General features: G+C 38.9%; 1 protein-coding gene across 1 annotated transcript; it reads right to left on the bottom strand.

Moving 5' to 3' along the window:
• Nucleotides 1–13492: 13492 nt before the first annotated feature.
• On the bottom strand, nt 13493–14467 carry LOC147712928 (olfactory receptor 6F1-like). Its single transcript, XM_086919727.1, has one exon. It carries the CDS (start codon nt 14465–14467, stop codon nt 13493–13495), a length of 975 nt encoding a protein of 324 aa, XP_086775853.1.
• Nucleotides 14468–20556: the final 6089 nt, after the last annotated feature.

Here is a 20556-nt window from a genome sequence, read left to right as displayed (position 1 = left end):
GGCGCAGCCTTACTGTGTTTTTTGCCAAAACCCTTGTTGTTTCTTAGCTACTTTCTAAAAGTGCCATTTTCAAACGCACAATGTAAAAACCATTCTCCTAAAAAAGATGTGTTAGACAGCCTAAACTCCACTTCTCCATCTTGTCCCTGTGTAAAGTTATACTTGTAAGATGTTACAAAGCAACACCCATGTTAGCATATGGGATGGATAGCATTTCAATAGTTAAAACAAAGAACACAGCATTTCACTACCAGGACATGTTACACACACCAGTACATATTCCACCATTCACATACACTGCACTCTGCCCATGGGGGTACCTTGGTGCTATCACAGGGGTGCCCTACATGTAAGGAAAGGGGAGGTTAGGGCCTAGAAAGTGGGGGCACTTGCCAGGTTGACATTGCCATGTAAAACTGCGCACAAACACTGCAGTGGCAGGTTCGAGATACTTTTACTGGGCTACTCTTGTGGGTGGAACAATCAGTGCAGCAGGCCCATTCATAGCATTCAATCACCAGACCCTGGCACACTGAGTGAACATTACTAGGGAAATCAAATATGCCAATCTTGGATAGCCAATTACAACAACAATTTATACAGGGAACACTTGCACTTTGACACTGATCAGCGGTGGCAAAGTACCCAAAGCAAATTTGTTGATTCATATCTATGCCCACATATTCCGAACATACCGTCATATGTAAAAGATACAGGAGCAATGATTGGGAAGGTTGAAAACATTCCTTTTAATCCAGATCTCCTGGTGACTCTCGATGTTGAATCCTTGTACAGTAATATTCCCTTGACTGAAGCCATGCAAACTGTAGACTGGTTCATTGATTTATTTAAGATATTGTGCCCAAAAACTTTCTTGTTGGATTGTCTAAAGATCGTTTTGACTGAGAACATTTTTGAATTCAGACCATGTCTTTACCGCCAGATTAAAGGGGTAAGCATGGGAGCCTCTGTGGCTCCTTCGGTCGCGAATATCTATATGGCCGCCTTTGAGGCCAAGTTTACTTACAATGACATTGCGCCCTTTTTTGAGTCTGTCTCCCATTGGTCAAGATATTTCGATGATATCTTCTTTGTCTGGACCGATGGGAGGGAGACTCTTATAGAGTTTTTAGCCTGGTTGAACGCTGGTGATTTGAACCTCAAGTTCACCTCGCATATCAGTGCTAGTAAGATTGAATTTCTAGATATTATGATCTTTGCTGATGACCGCAAACTGAAGGTTGACTTATATGTCAAACCTACAGCTAGGAATACCCTATTACATTTCCAAAGTTTCCACCCCCATAGCCAAAGGCAAAGCATACCCTTTTCCCAGTTCTTACGGATCAGAAGAAACTGTACCAACCTCAAGGACTTTGATAGACAAGCTATAGAAATGAAACGAAAATTCCTTGAAAGGGGTTACCCTCACAGGCTTGTCAGGGAATCCTATAAAAGGGCTCGCTATTATGAAAGGGACCACTTGCTAAAATCCAAACCCCAGAAAAACTTGAAACAACTTGTATGTATAACAAGGCATTCAACTCTGGATGCCAAAGTGAGACAAGTAATAAATTCCTCTTGGCACATCTTGAACAGTAACAGTACTGGTAATCTTAAACTGGAGAAGCTCTTGTTCGCCCATAAGCGAAACAAGAACATAAAGGACCACATAGTGCACTCCAGATTTCAAGGCCAATCCAATCCTGACTGTTTTGTCCAGAGATCAATACATACAAATCAGGCCTTGAAAGGTATATTCAAGTGCTCGAACTGCAAATCATGTCCCAATATTATAGAAGGAGAATCATTTATTCACAATGGCTATACAGCCATGGCTAACAACATGTGGCACTGCAAAACTACAAATGTAATATATTTCCTATTGTGTCCCTGTTCTCTAGGGTACATGGGAGAAACTGCACGCTCCATCCAGGTACGCCTAACCGAGCATCGCTCTGCAATTTGAACTGGTAAAACTTTGGCGCCCATGGTGAAACACTTTTTGGAAGTCGGACATGGCCCTGACGACTTTAAGTGGCGCATTTTAGAAAAAGTTAACGTACCAGACAGTAAAGGTGGAGAGAAGATCCGCAAAAAAAGTGTTCTGGATATTTTCCTTGGACACTTTCCATTCAGGTTTGAACAGCGCAATCCCTTGGGAAAACGCTATTACTTAAATGGAGTTACCATGGGCTCCGGGGTCATTGTACGCCTTGCCATATGACCTCGAGTGTCTGAGTATGATGTGGTACTTAACTGCTACTGTCTTTCTAACTTAAAATTGCATCTAATCTTTTCTGTGCCACATCATAAATGCACATTACATGATAATTTAGTTTCATTTCTTCATTGTGACACACCCTAGTTTAATGAGTGTTATATGTACACATCAATGTAAACGTGTATCCAAGTCTGCCACAATCATATAATATCTTATATAGTGACTCGTCAGAGTCCTGAATAAATTCAAAATAATCATCTTTTGTTTTATTATTTGGAACGTTTGCCAGATTCCTGAATTAAATGGTTGCCTTGTAATTCAGATATAGTTTCTTTGTATATTTTCCCATATCTAATCGGGGCTCTTTATATACAAAATGTAGTGAGCCCTTCCTTTATTTTCACGATTCTTGTATTGGAATCATGTGACCAAGACACAATCATATAATATCTTATATAGTGACTCGTCTGAGTCCTATATAAATTCAAAATAATCATCTTTTGTTTTATTATTTGGAACGTTTGTCAGATTCCTGAATTAAATGGTTGCCTTGTAATTCAGATATAGTTTCTTTGTAGATTTTTCCATCTCTAATCAAGGCTCTTTATATACAAAATGTAGTGAGCCCTTCCTTTATTTTCATGATTCTTGTATGTGACAAATACATACGCTAGAAGGTATGTTGTAATCAACTAAAAAACATTGTCCCGTCTTATTCATATTGGCCCATTATCAGTTTCCTTCGTAGGTCCTTTAAAAAAAAAAATTCCATCTCGGTTTTCTTTCACGTTTTAGTAACGGAAAAAGCTAACTAAAGCAAACCTATCCATGCAGGTTCGGAAGAGTGGAGGCGAGGCACATTTGTTTTATATCTATGGTATGTTCTCCATATTATGAACAGCTTATTATTGTCCCTTCCACCCAGTTGTGGTTTGATAACACTTGTTTGATATGGTCCTCCGTTCTTTATTTCACAGCTGACCAATTGAAAAAATGATATACAAGAGAGTGCGTTTTTATCAAATTGTCCATCTTCGCCAGCAAAATATAACACGTAAACAACCCCTCTCGAGGTAGGGAATATTCCTCGCTAGTACCACAAACTACTCTAAAATAAAAATTACAATTTTAGTTTTTAACGTTATCTTCGCCTCAGTTTATCTTGCCCTTTAGAGACTCGAAATCTATAAAGATTATCCAGACATCAACCGAAATCTAATGATGTTGAACCATTTACACGCATCAGTCTAAATACGTCCTGTAAATTCCCTAATCTGGCCGTTTTAATATTCTTGTTAGAAATAACCTAGTGCCTTTTGTAAACCATGAGAAATGCAAGGCATTTTAGGCTTTATCATAAGAATTCGCTAAACTAATTAGTTAGCACAATATACTAGGAGATATTACCCTCTCCCTTAATGTTGCAGTGAATATATCACTGCCCTCTGCACTAAGATTAATTGCTGCTCCTAATTAATAGCACCTTTCCATTTTTCAGAGGTTTCTCCCTTATGTGAAAAGTTGTGTCAAATAACGCAAATTGTGTCCATGTGTTAGCTCACAAGTAAGTATATCTCTGCTTGTCTGTTATAACCTGAATTTACAAGTAGCTGATTAGATTAACATACCGTGTGTAGCATTTAGTATAATCTTGTAAGAAATAATTTGGCTTGTGTAACATATATATCAATATCAATAATCGATTTACAATTATCAGTCAGAATAAACTGAGAGACAAAAGAACTATAGCCTTTATATTCTTCCTATACTCTCACTATCCATGATAAATCTATATTCATCTCTGTGTATCTGTCTATCATCGTTTGTTCACCATGAGTTTATTGTTACTGTTCTATCCTTGACATCCAATTTTGCGTTAACTCCCTTAAATGAGCACCGAAGTCAGTATTTCCCATTTTTCTCCCCAATTGGGCCATTACTTGCTTATCCGTTTGGTTCGCATTATACCTTCACCTACTTCCAATTGTTATGCCTTGACAGTTTTCATAAGATGTTATAATATGATGGTTGTTTTGATTATTGTATTGTACCTTAAATATGATTCATTGTTTTTCTATTGTTTGAAGTAAATGAATGCACTTCTGGATCAGTAACTATGCTTTTATATTTAGGAACCTGAAAACTTGTCTGTCTTATAGAAGGCGCTGGTCGCCGAAACGCGCGTCGACAACATATTTTATAATTAATTCAAGAACTGATACTATGTACTTATGAAATTGTGATTATTGTGTCCTATTTGATTTTATTGTACTTCCTTATTTGACTTTGTGTATTGTATTTTCTCATATATTTTTAAAGACAATTGCTTTGGTGGATTTTTATGTACTTTGTTTAATTAAAATAAACTGTCTTTTCTACGGAAGTAGGTTGTTGCGTCCTATCACTATTATGTGGGCAAGTTTTGTTTGTTACCGCCTGGGTTGATACTTACACACTGCCCAAAGCATTTAAGCCAGCAAAAACGAGATCCGGCATACCATCAAAAATACAGGTGGTATAGGCAAAAAGGCATTGGAAACCAAGCCAAGGAGGACAAGTCTAACTCTCCCCTTTCCAAAGAATGAAACAGCAGTAAGATACTTCATCCACACTGGAGACTTCCTGATCCTTTTTTACACTTTCTGCTGCCCCAAGGAAGAACATAGGGAAAAATCTCCCTGCATCAAATTTCCCTGTAAGTAAGATTCTTTTTCATCTAAAGGTAATACTTCATCCTGTACATCAGAGCCAAAAACTTGTAGTACATGGCTACTATGAATGGTATTATTCAGGTCATATCCTTACTCACGTTTACGTTCACAGGTGTCCAGTTTGAACATCCATACATTCCTCTAAAAGAAAATCTTCGTCTTCTAATATGTCATGCATTTGATCTTCCCTCCTTTCTCGCTCATCCTTTTCACATTGCAATCAGCTGCTTTTAGCAATTCTTTTGAGATTCCGCATCTTGCCATCATTCAACCAAACTGTAATGCATAAAGTTTTGATAACCTCTTATGGTTTTGAACATCTACTATCACCTTTGGGAATATTCCCAGGATCATTACTCTAACCCACTGGTCGACATTAAGCGCCACAGATTTGAAATTATGCTCTGTGACCATAAGTCATTATTGCTACTGCTGGTCTAAATCAAACCTTGCTTCAACATCTTCAACTTTCCAATGTTACACATTCAGTTTAAACAACCAATCTGGGTTATACTTTGGTCTGGGATTTCTACCTTTCATTACCACAAACTGACTCGAATCAGTAACCTCATTCTCACACACTCGGTTAACCACATGGGTTTCTCTAATTGAACTTTCCAAGATAGACCCCTCTTAAGTACTAGCTGAATCACAATCTTGATGACACCCTCGATCAAATCATTTCCACAGGTATTATTGAATGATGTAGTTTTGTGCTTAACCCCAATCCTGTCAAAATACTCTTTGGCCTTTTTAGAAAGAAATTGAGCATCACTTTCACTTAAAATAGTTGTGGGAATACCTTCAGAAGTAAATACAGTTTTCAAGAATTTTTAAACAGAATATGTGTTATTTTTATTCATACTCTCCATGACCGACCACCTTGAAAAACATCAATTAAGGCTAAGACATATTTCGGAGAATTTCCAACTGGTCTGTAATATTAATTGCTATGGATTACCATGGATTCTAACATGGGTGTGGATATTTGGGTATAACACCTTATAACATGGGTGGTCTAAGCATTTCATGCAATTTGTCAGCCATAACGCAAGATAATCACGCTCTTACAAACCTTTAACCCCTTCGCTGCGGTGGCTATTCCACCGCAGCGCTAAGGGGGAGGCAGGGTCGTGCGGCGGTCCTGTGCTTGTGACGGAACTGCTCTGTCACGGCCCGCGGGTGAGCTGTGCTTGTGACGGAATGGTTCCGTCCCGGCCCCGCCCGCTCTTCAGAACGTCCAGCGCAGGCACGGAATTCACGCCGCGCAGGCTCGGCGAGCGGGCCGTGACGGAACCGTTCTGTCACCAGCATAACCCACCCGAGGCTCGTGACGGAACGGCTCCGTCACGAGCATGGGAGGGGTTAAATGGCAACATTCATTCCAGGCCACTAATACAATTTCTTTCACCACATGTTTGGTTATGACAATGCAGAAATGGCCTTTATGACATTCACAAATCCTGATGCATCGAATTTGGAAGTACAACTCTTACTCCCCTCAAGATAACTTCATTCACTATTGACAACTCTGATCTAACCCCTGGCTTTACACGATGATCCAATGTACTCCCACCAAGACAACCCTTTTGTATGTGACCAATCACAAACTGCAAAACAACATCTTTATTATACTCACTCAACATTATTTTTCCTTTGTGATTGCTGCATGTCCTAAATCATCAATATGGTTACCTGAAACTCGTTTAATACCTCATCCTCACATTCCTCCAAATGCTTTGCCATTCGTGACAGGAAATCTTCAATTAAGTAGATTTTACCAGGCACATAGACCTTATTATAGTAATAATACTGCAATTTAACTGAAAGTCTCACTAACCTGGAAGAAACGTTTTCACTACTTTCAGTAGATATGTATTCTTACTAAAGTCTTGTGATCACATCTAATGGTGAAAAGTTTGCCCAAATCAAAAGCTCTGAAATGGTCACATGCTCATGAACATTCCAAAGTCTCCCTCTCTTTTATAGAATATTTTTCCTCTGTGGGGAAAACAGACCCAGAGCCATTCGCAATTACTTGCTTATGACCATCCTCAATGACTTGAATCAGCACAGCTCCATGACCCTTATTAATTGCATCCGTACTAGTAATGCAGAAGGCCCTTGGGCCAAAAGAATGGGTGAAAGAGAAGGAGGCCTTTGCTCCTATGTGTTTAGTGAAAATGAACTGGACAGTGGCATTATAGTTTGCACTGCATCTGGCTGCCAATTGAGACTGTAATAATTTACTCTGTCATATACATGTATGGTGCCTGTGGGCACTGAGCCATTCCATCCCTTAGTCAATATAATGGAATATATATAAGAAATGATAGTGGAAGCACTATCTTAAATTGGTACTTGAGTTCTCTCAACTGAAGCTCAAGTGCTGCTATTTGATGATTTCTAGAGGTCCCAAAGACAGACTCATTAATCAATGTGGCTATGGATATTTTTTAAGTGAATAAATAAATATGCAGTGCTACATTCTAGAAATCTTAAAATTATATGCAAAAGTGAGTAATGTATGTATGCGTTTGTGAGAGATAACTACTGCTTAAGTTCATGAGCATCCATATCTGGGCTCCATCTATACCGATCTACCATATGCTCTTTGCAGAGACTAAACTCTTTAATACATATTTGCTGGCAAGGTAGCTGTTTCATTTCTAAATTCAGAGTATATTTTCAATAGCTATTGAATGAGCCATGTTGTTGGGAGGTGAATAAAAGAGACCAGGAGACTCCAAATGCCAAACAAGGTAAGTTTTATCCCTGAAATACAGGCTGCCACATGTCCTGCGTCCAAGGAATCCCAGCTGCAACTTACTTTATTGCAGCTAAGTGTCATGGAGAAGGAATGCTGGGCATGAGGCATTACAAATGTCAACATATATAAATATAAATACAGTGCGAGATGGTGAATGCCCAAGAGCCGTCATAACTAAAATATAAACACTAATGGAGGACTACATAAAGTAAGCAAAAATAAAGGACTACGGGGCCCATTAGAATGGCGGGGGGACAAACTAGCGATGCTGGGACTGGCTGCCAGACCTGCAGCGGTTCCGCACCACGGATTAGCATGTGACCGCCACCCTGGCTGTCGCATTCCGCAATCTTGACATTGTGGTGGGTGATGCTGTAAGCAGCACCCACCGCAATGCCAAAATGGCATGTTGTGCTTTGCCATGCACAACGTGGCAGGCACCGCTGAGCCTGACACCTTGTGCATGGCAATGTAGGGGGTACCATAGGTACCCCCAAGTGTAGTCCCCTACCCTTCTGTGGGGGACTACACTTTTGGGAATTGCTTTGGGGGCCCGCAACAGGCCCCCAAAGCAATTCCTCACCAGCCTTTTCATGGCAGCATCGTCACCATGGAAAGGCCTTTGAAAACACCCATCCTAATATGTATGGCAGTGCCTGTAAGCACCGCCACCTTATTAGTGCCCAAGTCCACCCGGTCGGCAAATGTTACGATTCCCGACCGGCGGAAAAGTTGGGACGCACTTTGCATCTGCCACAATAACCCCCACCATGGTATTATGGTGAGGGTTAAAGCAGGTTGTGATGGCGGGTGGATCGTTACCTCCCGGGCGGGTGGTGGCGTTCCGCCCACCATCATAATCACCCCCTTAGTGTATCATTACATCATCTTTCCCCTTGTATATACAAATATCTGTACCTAACAGACATAGAAACTTTACAAGAAGTTCTAACATCTCTGACAGGTCCAATTGTTCTAGCATTTTCAGGTGCAGATGCATCAGTCCCACCAGGAAACCTGAGTTCTTCCAAGTACCCTGTCACTGTTGGCTCGGAGATGTTTGACTGTACCCACCTCAGAAGCACTAGACAAAACAGAGGAAGAAGATTGAGTAGCAATTGAATAAGAGATATTCTCTCTAATACAAACCAATCATCATGGGCTTGTCCTCCTTCTCCACAGTTGAGACCTTTGTGTGTGCAAATTTTGGTAGCTTGCTCAGGTGGTAACCTCACAAGTGCCCTCTTACTCCACTAACCTCTCTCATTAATCAAAACTGAGCCTACAGCAACATTTACAATTTGTAAAGGTCTAAAAAAAACTGATTGTGCCTTTCTAACTCTAGTGGGACGTTTGATCAACACCCAATCAGCAACCTTAAAATCATACCTTTTTCCATGATGTATTTTGTCACAGTCAACTTTATGTATGACCTGGGCCATAGTCTCTCTCTCCATGACCATCTTAGATATTGTGCATTGGCAATATTGCTCCTTTGGAGCTACTTCCTTGACCCAGTCAGGTCGAACCTGAGATTTGGGTTTTCTCTTTCTCAACAAGCAAAAAAGGGGATACACCAGTATTAGAGTGTGGAGTCAGATGGTACGCCCAAACCTATTTACTCAGAAACTCTTCCACTGGAACCCTGCTCACCAAAGCAGATTTTATTCCTTCCTTCAGAGACCTGTTCTTTCTTTCCACCAGATCGTTTGAGGTAGGCGAGTATAAAGTCACCCTCAAATGTGTGATGTGATGGTTCTGAACAAATTCCTTCACCTGTGAAGAAACAAAAGGTGTTCCATTATCAGTGACCGATTCCTTTGGTGGCCCCTCAGTTTTGAGGATCTTGTTTAAAAATGTGATTTCAACAGTAGTACTAGTGGCGGGAACAAATTCATAAAAAAACTAATTCAAGAATTAAGCAACTAAGACCAATCAAAATATTATATAACTGTGGGCAAAACTTCAAAAGTTCCTGAAAAGTCAAAAAAACCTTAGACAAAACCTCATCAGGGAGCAGAACAGTGTGAAGGGGTGTTTGGTGAGTGATCCAGTGCTTATATGTCAGTAAACACGTACTGCCATCAGATATCCATGTTGCAACTTGTGAATCTAATGTAGGCCACCAAAAAAATCATTTCTAATTTTTAGATGTGGCTCCCAACCCTAAAAGGCCTCAATGAGTTTGGTCCTGACAGCAGAGGGCTAAACAGTGATATATTTGCATAAGAGGATACCATCTAGAATGTAAAGTTCACTTTCCACCTGTGAAAAATGTCTGAGGGTACAGGTAATGATTTTTCCCTGGGCCATCCTTTCTTGACAAAATCCATAACAGCAGATAACACATTGCCATCTCTGAGAGCAGACCAGAAGCACTCAAAATGTCATCCAAAATGTCCAAGCAGACTCAACATTCTCATGTACATTTATTTGATCAACACCCTGAAGTGACATCCTAGACAGGAAATGTTCTCTAAAGTTCATCCCACCACGAAGGTAATCAATTTTAAACCTGTATTCCTGCAAGCGAGAACAATGTCTGGCAAGCCTTGCCGATGACTTCCCTGAGCCATTGCCATTAAACAAATGTATCAGGAGTTTGTGATCTGTTTATGAATCAAAACATACGCCCCAAAGAATTTTGTTTTACATTTTTCAATGGCCCATGAGCAGTCCAACGACTCCCTCTCTTTTGTGCTGTAGTGTGACTCTGGAGTCTTCAATGAGTGGGAGGCGAAAGCTACAGTGTGTTTTCTTGTATCCTAAAATTGTGAGACAACTGCAGCTATTTGCACCTGGTTTGCAGCCAACATAAGCACACACATGCTTTCAGGTCTATAAGAGGACATGGCTGGTGCATTAAGGATCAGTGACTTACTTTGCAATGCTTTATACTTATTTCTTTTCTTTAAGAATATTTGAATTCATTTTTATGTAACATGTTTTTATGATATGCTATGCTTACCTTATCTGAACTTCTTTTAATAAAATTTTGTTCTTGAAACTTCAGTGACTTAAATCTAAAGAAGATTTGGTTAGCTGTATCATCCCAAATGTGCTCTACACCTTTCTGCAAAAGCTTCCAAAGTGGTTGTACAAAAGAGCATACTCCTGAATGAACCTGGAATAGTACTCACTCATCCCAATAAATGATCTCAAGGTGCCCTTGTCTTTTGGTGGAGAAACATCTTGTATTGCTTGTACTAGTGAAAATGCAGGTGTTATGCTATAGCCAGAAATATGGTGACCCAAATAGTCTAAAACCTGTCTCAAAAAACTAAATTTCTCAGGATTTAACATGAAAGTTACTTCTTTAAACACCTTCAAACCTTGTTAAGTATTGTCTTATGTTCTGCAACAGTATTGGAGAGCACCAATACATCATCCTGGTAAGCTTGGGTACCTGTTATGTTTCACAAAACGGAATCCATTACCTTCTGAAAAACACTTGCAACAGACTCGAGACCAATTTGTGACACTAAAAATATGTAAGCCCCCCAAAAGGGGTGACAAACGTGGTAAGGTCTTGCAAATCTGATGTGAGTGGAATCTGGTGATATTTGTAGCATAAATCCAACAATGTAAAAAACGTATGCACCTCTTATGTTCAACAATAACTCGGTTATCTTGGGTAAGGGTGACAGCCCACAACGAAGGTCTTATTATTCCTCATCCTTCTCGCGCACCAAGACAATGGGCCTTACCCCCTCCGAGGAGTCTGAGTGTACAATGACACATTCCTTAAGCAGTTTGTCAAGCATTATGTGGCACATGCATCAAGGTAGGCTTTTGCGAGTCCTTAATTGGGATTATTAAAGAAGCACAATTAAGGACTCACAAAAGCCTATGCACGTACGAATCGCTATAAAAATAGTGATTCCTAAACATTCCTTAATTGCGACTTGCAAATTGCGAGCCACATATAAGGAATGGCTTCCTATTCATTCCTATGGGCCTACAGGCGTCTAGGAATGAATGGGAAATTGTGCATGCGATTTCAACGGTGAAAGGGTGTCAAAGGGATACCCTGTTGCACCCCAGAAATTTTATTGTGCACCCATGTTGCGCACACACATGCCCCAAGGGCATTTGTGTGTGTTACATGAAACTTTGAAAAATGCACTTTAGTGCATTTTTTCAAAGTTTGAGCAAATTACCGATCAGTTTAATTTTTGGCAATTTGTGTCCCCAAATAACAAAATCGCTATTTCAAAGTGCTTCTTGCATTGCATTTAAGGAACCGCTAATTGAGATTCCCTAAATGCGAATTGCAATTTGATTAATCGCAAAAAATTGCAATTACCAAAATTGTGCATTCTTAGAGACTATCAGGCATCGCAAAAGGCCATTTTGCGATCGCAAATGAATGATTTTCCTAAAACCACAGATCTTTTGCAAAAAGAGAACTTGTCAAAGAGCTTTCTCCGGCTCTGCCCCAAGGATCTGGAACTCTCTCCCTCCTGAAGTTCGCAGACTCACCTCCACTGTTGCTTTCAACCTGGAAGTAAAAAGATTCCTTGTGAGCAAGTTCTTACTTTAATTTGGGTTTCGATCATCTGCTGTAAGATATTGAACTTACACCTGCATGTAAGGTACTGATTTGCTATATTTCCTTAAATAACTTTTCTTCCCCTCCCAGACCCGCTATTTTGAGCTATTGTGATGTTTTAATGCGCCCTTTGTAACTGTTTCGTTTGAAATGTATTTGACACCTGTACATCCCTGATCATCCTCCCTCCCATAATTGTGAAGCGCTCTGATATCCCTCTGGATCATGTTTGCGCTATATAAAACTTTATAAAGAAAAAAGAAAAAAACAGCCAATGGCTGAAGAGGATTTATCCAATGCCCCATCCAATATGTATCTATGTATGTATGTGCATAGGTGTTTTGCGTGCCGTGAGGTGTTTATATGCATCTACAGTTGAATTATGTGTTATGGAGTAGGTGCTATAGTGGGAACAACAGTCTTGCTACACAGCTAAAGCTGACTATAACAAGACCTAAAAAGAAAAAAGTTGAGATTCTTAGACAGAGAGAAAATTCAGTTTACTTTTCTAAGAGCAAACATACACCAAGCGTATTTGAAGTATGTTGCCTGTTTTACATTTAATCTATTTATTTAGTTCATTGGGGATATTTCTATGAAGTAAACCTCACCATTGAGGGTGATATAGTACTATGTGCGTTGTATTTGTGCGTAGCCTAAACTGGGATATCCACAACTAAAGTGCACTATAAGACAGCACCTGGCTGACAAGGGGAGGCAAAGGGTAGCATAGAGCATGTCAGATTGTGCCTGCAAGTGGGTCTGCTAAATTATGTGCATGACAACAGGAACGTGATAGTAGTGGAGTTGTGTTGTATTTGGGTGCTAACTTTCGGGATGACGTAAAATTCACTTTTCTGTCAATACTGCAACCAAACTCTGTCAACTTATTAAATCACCTTTGCATTATTCACACTTTCTATTTTCCTACCATTAAAAAACCTATTATTTATAAAAACACAATCCTAGCAATCTTCAATGCATACCTTGTGTCAAGTGCACCTTCTATTTGAGGAATTTCTGCAGATTACCATATTCCCTAATGGATTCAAATAATTTTTCATCTGAACCATCCAACGCAGGTGTGTTATCCTTCCCATAGCTTCTGATGACATTACAATACAACTGTTATATTATCTATGTTACCGCTCTGAAGCATGATTTGTTGCAAGGTATTTTGCCATCTGATGATGATGAACATTACATTATATTATATATTGTTATATTACATTATATTATATTGTTATATTATCTTTGTTTCTCCACTGAAGCATGATTTGTTGCAAGGTATTCTGCCTCATTAATTTTGTGATGGCATTTTTCACATCCTTGTTTCTGAGAGTATAAATGAAAGGATTGAGCAGAGGAGTCACCACTGAATGAAACACAGACACCACCTTGCTCATCTCTGAATACTGTGCTCTTGGTCTGATGTACATGAATGTCACCGTTGTATAAAACATGACCACAATGATGAGGTGGGAGCTGCAGGTGGAGAAGGCTTTGCCTCGGCCTCTGGACCGAGGGATCCTCATCACAGTGTTGATAATATAAATGTATGAGACCACGGTCAGTATGAATGAACTCAAAACAATAATTAGAGCCAGAAAGAAGTCCAGAAGTTCAATCAGCTTGGTGTCTGTGCAAGAAAGCTTCAGCAAAGGGTCGGCATCACAAAAAAAATGGTTGATTACATTTGAGCCACAAAAGGATAGCTGCAACACTAAAACACATGGTACCAGCATAGCCACAAACCCTGTGCCCCATGAACAAAAAGCAGCCCAAGTGTATGCTGTGCCAGTCATAACTGCAGTGTATCGCAAAGGGTTACATATAGCCAAATATCTGTCAAAGGCCATTACAGCCAGAAGAAGACACTGAGTGGATCCAAGAGAGAAGAAGACATAGAACTGTAATATACATCCATACAATGAGATCAGTTTATTCCTCATTAGGAAATTATCCATTAGTTTGGGGGTTGTTACAGTTGTGTACCAGATCTCCAGCAGTGATAGGTTACAGATGAAGAAGTACATAGGTGTGTGGAGATGACGGTCCCGCCTCACCACAAGAATAATAACAATGTTTGCTGTGACAGTCCAGATGTATATGGTACCGAAGACAAAGAAAAAAAACATCTCCACCAGCCGTGTGTTTGGAAATCCCACCAGGAAGAATTCGGTCACTGCTGATTGATTTGTGATGTGCATGTTGAATTGATCCCCTTCTGCTTTCTGAAAATGAAAATATTCCATAAATATATAATTTACTTAAATACTAGTCATACACAGTGGCTGTGTATAGAGCAACACTTTAGGCAGGAGAAGTTAATTTGCAGTCTGTTTTTGGCCATGGATGTGTGATTGGAAATGAATAAAAAACGTATTAAAGGGGAGGACCTAAAAGCTGTAGTGCCTGGAAGGTCACTTGTGGGCAAGGACTGAGTCAATGGGTGTGTTTGAAAGATGAATTAATTAAGATGTTTCTCATCCTGTACCTAAGGGGCAATGTTTCAGTGCCAATGGTCCCTATGTTCCAGGCCAATCTTCCATATATTATTTGTCTGAAATTTCAGCCTTTTTGGAAAACTCTTTGTGCTGAGTTTCTGATGCCTTCTGAATAGGTGTCTGAAAGTGTTCACTGAAGCTTTTAAGTTTGTTTGTCATGGATTGGTTTTCTTACCAGTTTGCTGCTGCTTGTGCATTACATGATGAACTGCACGGAAGAGGGGAAATGTAGTCACTTTTAGCATCAGCAACCAACTATGCTTTAGGTAAACAGGCATTGGCTGCCAAAGTTGTAGTTTCTTCTAAAAGCACCCTAGTAGAGTGTTGACGACCTCCCATGTATCAGTGTCAGATATGGAGTTGCTTTGTCTGCTGATGATGCAAGCCATATACAAGAATTCATCATTAGTTATTATACAATCATCTTTCCACTTCGTGATTTGATTCGATAAATTCAACATTGCTTGATCATATAGTATTCTTGTGGATAGGCAATATTTGCTAGTATCTGATAATTGTTGCCTCCCTTCTTCCCTGTACATATCAAGGGGCCAGATAACCACATTCCCACCTTTGTCACTCTGTTTGATGTACATTTTGCGAGAATATCCGAAACTTCCAGTTTTATACTTGCTTCCCAAACTGCACAAAAATGCACAGAAACCACTTGGTAGGCCGATTGTCTCTTCCTGTGGTAGTGCTTTAGAAAAAAACTTCTAAATATGTAGACTTTTTTCTACAACCGATGGTTCAATCTCTCCCATCTTTTGTCCTAGATACAAGTGATTTCCTCAGACATATCAATGACATTGAGTGGTCTCCCAACTATCTTATGCTAGGCTTAGATGTTTGTAGCCTTTATACAAGCATCCCACAGCAATTGGGTTCACAAGCATGCACACATTTCTTTCAGAACAGACCCTTGAGTTTCCTTCACCACACCGAAATGCTACTTAAAATGATCGAGTTGTGTTTATGCAATAATTTTTTCGGTTTTGACAACAACATCTACAAACAAATCCAGGGGACGGCGATGGGAACCTGCTTCGCCCCCAGCTTCGCAGGTCTTTACCTCGGCTGGTGGGAGGAGCAGGTTGTCTGGAAGATTGAACTATTCAAAGACCACGCCGTCCTCTGGTTGCGTTACTTAGATGATATTTTCTGTGTATGGAGTGGCACAGAAATGCAAGTGGAGGTTCTCAATGAAAATGATCTTACCCTCCGATTCACACATCAGATAAGTAGTGACACCATGGAATTCCTTGATCTCAAACTAGAGATACAAAATAATGGAAATGAGAGCTCTTTGTACAGAAAAACCACGGCTGGCAATAGCTTACTTCATGCGGGCAGTTGCCACCCGCGTAATCTGATACACAGTATACCATTAGGGGAATTATTACGTGCTCGTAGATATTGCAGCACTAATGAGAAATTTGAGAGGGAAAAAGAAATCATGACTGAAAGATTTCTGACACGGGGCTACAGCCCCAAGAGTATCAAGGAGGCCATCACAAAAGTCGATACTCTGAATCGCCATGATCTTATCTTCCCCAAAGTTGAACAACTTCAGAGTAAACCCAAAGAATCGATAAGATTCATAATGACATATAATATACAGGCTTGGGAAGTGAAAAGGAGCCTCAAAAAGTTTCGGGAGGTGTTAAAGACTGATGATGATTTGAAAGAATATATAGGAGAACACCTTTCACTCACCTTTTGAAAACCTAAATCTCTACGTGATCATCTGTGTAGCAATATGATTCAAAACCCAAGAAAACGTACAGACATAAAAGGCTTTTTTACCTGTAACCAGTGTAAAGCCCGCAAATATAGTTGCAATGTTAAATCCTTGAAATTCAATAATAATGAAGCTCCAAGGATCATTCAGAAACATCTTAATTGTAATGCCTGAAATATGAAATTGAAGCACCATCCACAAAGGTAAAAAACGTGTGTTGGAACATCTCAGGTCTATAAACAAAAATGATAAAACCTACCCAGTAGCCCGTCATTTCCAAGAACACCACAAGAGCAATGCTAATCTGGTCAAATTTACAGTTATAGACTGCATCACCCCTAATATACGAGGAGGGAACAGATTGTTGGAACTTAGAAAATTGGAGTCCAAATTTATTATCAGATTCAACACCATGGCACCCCATAGGTTGAATATGGACGAAGAATTGTTTGTGCACTTGCAGGGTGATTAAATGTGTAGCTAATCAAATGCATCTTCTCGGATAACTTTCTGAATGCTGTTTCAGAATTTGTGTGTTCAAACTTTACAACTACTCTTCTGTTAGGTTGTAGAGATTTTAATATGGCTTTGTCTTTCTCATCTCTCATTTGTTACAGATATAAGTACAAGAAAGATTGACAATGGACTCCGCTTTTGATCAAGACTAGTATTAAGAATAAGCCCACTGGGGCAAGATTTTTCACAAGACTCGGCTCTATCTCAAAATTATGAACTTTGCTATGTACATAAAGCTAGAATGTTGGGCCCACTTGGGCATTACTCATGTTATTTAATTTATTTTACTTTGTTGTCAACATGTCTGCAAAAGCAGTTTGTATTGGATAGAACCAATGGTTATCGCCATGATTACCAGGTATCTTATGACCAATCAGTATTAAGGTACTAAGAAAAACTGACAGAAATAAAATTACAACTGACATAGCACATCGTACTAAATAGCTATAGAGATTTTCTCTCTTGAGATCGAGGGTTCGCGCCCCGGACCCACTGCTTCCAAAATTAATTTTGAAAACGATTGTGCAACATGACAAATATCTACAGAGTATTGTATATTATACTTTAGTTGTCGTAAATGAAGCACAAGCTCTTATGATGTTGATGAGCATTTATGGGATACTACGAGTCTCTCCTTGAATTTCATTTTGGTTATTATTATTTAACCTGGAGACATTTGTCAAACTAAATTTATGATATTAGAAAAAGAGGCTTGGAAGACAGCTACAAACTTTGTGTTCACATATATATATATATATATATATATATATATATATATATATATATATATATATATATATATATATATATATATATATATATATATATTCACTGAAAAAACCATAGGGTATAGACCATATATAGTTAGGAATTCGCATTTACAAAACCTTATTTTACTCACACAAAACCATTGAAATTCCATATATAGTTAGTTGCACTAACTATATATCGCGCACCCGCAATCCACTGCTGATGATGTCACATATTACATCATTCATGACATGGTCAGTGACATCACTGATGACATCACTGATGACATCTCAAATGACATCACTGATGACATCTCAAATGACATCACTGATGACATCACTGATGACATCTCATTTGACATTACTGATCACATCACTGATGATATCATTCATGTGATAATACGATGAACCTCTTCAGACTCTAATATAACCTTAGATACAATCAGTGTAAACAGACACTCACAGACTGTCTCTCATCCATGGAGTTACTCACACACCTAGTCAGTCATGCAAAGAATCAATCACACCTCCATTTCCTCAACTATACAGTTATACAAACTTTACTTATTCAAACATATACTAACACATATTTACTCTCTTATACAATCCCTGATACAAGTTCACAATGATCCATACAGCCACTCACACATTCACTGGCTCTTATGCACAGTTATTTATATATGTCAACTCTCACATGTACTGTGTTTTACATATGTACTTACTTTGACATGTAGCACTGAGATATCCATTCACTCACCAATACACTCATGCACACAGTCAACCGCCCATACAGCTGTTTCCACATGCACTTTTGAAACCATACATCTAGTGAATCAACTGCTCACACATCTATGCACAGAGTCATACACCTCCCAGCCACCCACACACACACTGAGTCTCCCATACAAATACTTGGGCAACCAATCAATAACCCATATAGTTACTCATATAGCTACTTATCAACACATGCACCAGTTTACAGATCAACAGACATAATGATGCACAAATTAAGACAGTTTAGTCACTAACCCATGCACTCAGTGAGACACATTTAATCACTCACTCATACAGTCAGTCATGCACCTACTAAATCCTTCATCCAGACACTTATACATCCACTCATTCTTCAATATGTAAGACATATTTTAACTTTACAGAAACATACAGTCACTGGATGTTGTCATCAGTGATGTCATCAGTGATGTCATTTGAGATGTCATCAGTGATGTCATCAGTGATGTCACTGACCATGTCATGAATGATGTAATATGTGACATCATCAGCAGTGGATTGCGGGTGCGCGATATATAGTTAGTGCAACTAACTATATATGGAATTTCAATGGTTTTGTGTGAGTAAAATAAGGTTTTGTAAATGCGAATTCCTAACTATATATGGTCTATAACCTATGGTTTTTTCAGTGAATTTTCAAGGTTTTGTAAATGCTACTTACTAACTATATATGGTCTATAACCTATGGTTTTTTCAGTGAATTTTCAAGGTTTTGTAAATGCTAATTCCTAACTATATATGGTCTATAGCCTATGGTTTTTTCAGTGAATATATATATATACATACATATATAAACATATATCATCTGTATATCTATATAAATACAAACATAAATGCATGCATACATATACTTATATGCATACAGATGCATGTTATTTACATGAAAGTTGAAAAAACACTAATAAAAGCAAAGCTAAAAACCACCTCATTACAAACAGAATGGCTTTAACTTAAACGAGGGCGAGATCTATTGCATTTTCAATGCTTGTTTACTTTGGTTCCATCAAGAAGGCATTCAGATGTGTCACACATTTGCCATAAATTCTGAATGTTAGCACTCTAGTTGCACATTAGATCACTGTAGTAAAGCTACTGCTCACCAGGGACGTCTGCTGCTTGTATTCAAAGTGCATGTTTCAGTCTGCATGTCAGAATTTTTTTAATGAAATAGAAGAGGATTTGAGAAGTCACTCAAAATGATCCCTAATTTTTCTTTCTGAAGCACTAATCATACTTTCTATGGCAAAATTAACCCCCTCATGTTGTTCCTTTTTAAATTGAGTGTTTTCAGACTTACCACTTCATTCCAATCAAGATGGCTTCTGGTGTGCCATACTTTTGTCATAAGTAAGACTGTTAGCGCTCTAGTTGTTCTTTAGAACACTCTGGGACATTCTGTCATTAGGCTATACTTGAGGTACATCTGGGTGATATTTGGGCTACATTTAGGCTCTTTTGTCTCTGGTGGCCATCTTGGGAGACTGTATGTCAGAATTTTTTAATGAAATTGAAGAGGGTTTGAGAAATCACTCAAAATGTGCCCTAATTTTTCTTTCTGCAGCACTAATCATAATTCATATGGCAAAATATACCCCCTCATTTTGTTCCTTTTTAAATTAAATGTTTTACGAGTTACCACTTTATTCCAATCAAGATGGCTTCAGGTGTGCCATACCTTTGTAATAAGAAGGACTGTTAGCGCTCTAGTTGTTCTTTAGAACACTCTGGGACATTCTGTCATTGGGCTATACTTGGGCTACATCTGGGTGATATTTGGGCTACATTTGGGCTCTTTTGTCTCTGGTGGCCATTTTGGGAGACTGCATGTCAGAATTTTTTAATGAAATAGAAGAGGATTTGAAAAGTCACTCAAAATGTGCCCTAATTTTTCTTTCTGCAGCACTAATAATACCTTCTATTGCATAATATACCCCCTCATTTTGTTCCTTTTTAAATTAAATGTTTTAAGAGTTACCACTTTATTCCCATCACGA

The sequence above is a fragment of the Lissotriton vulgaris genome, chromosome 5 (genome assembly GCF_964263255.1).
Source record: "Lissotriton vulgaris chromosome 5, aLisVul1.2, whole genome shotgun sequence".
In the NCBI taxonomy this organism is placed as follows: domain Eukaryota; kingdom Metazoa; phylum Chordata; class Amphibia; order Caudata; family Salamandridae; genus Lissotriton; species Lissotriton vulgaris.
The sequence above is the reverse complement of the archived record's forward strand: the minus strand, read 5'-3'. Positions and strand labels throughout refer to the sequence as shown.

Bases quoted from the DNA above. Each gene is read 5' to 3' on its own strand.
- LOC147712928 (XM_086919727.1), bottom strand. From the start codon at position 14,467: ATGCACATCACAAATCAATCAGCAGTGACCGAATTCTTCCTGGTGGGA.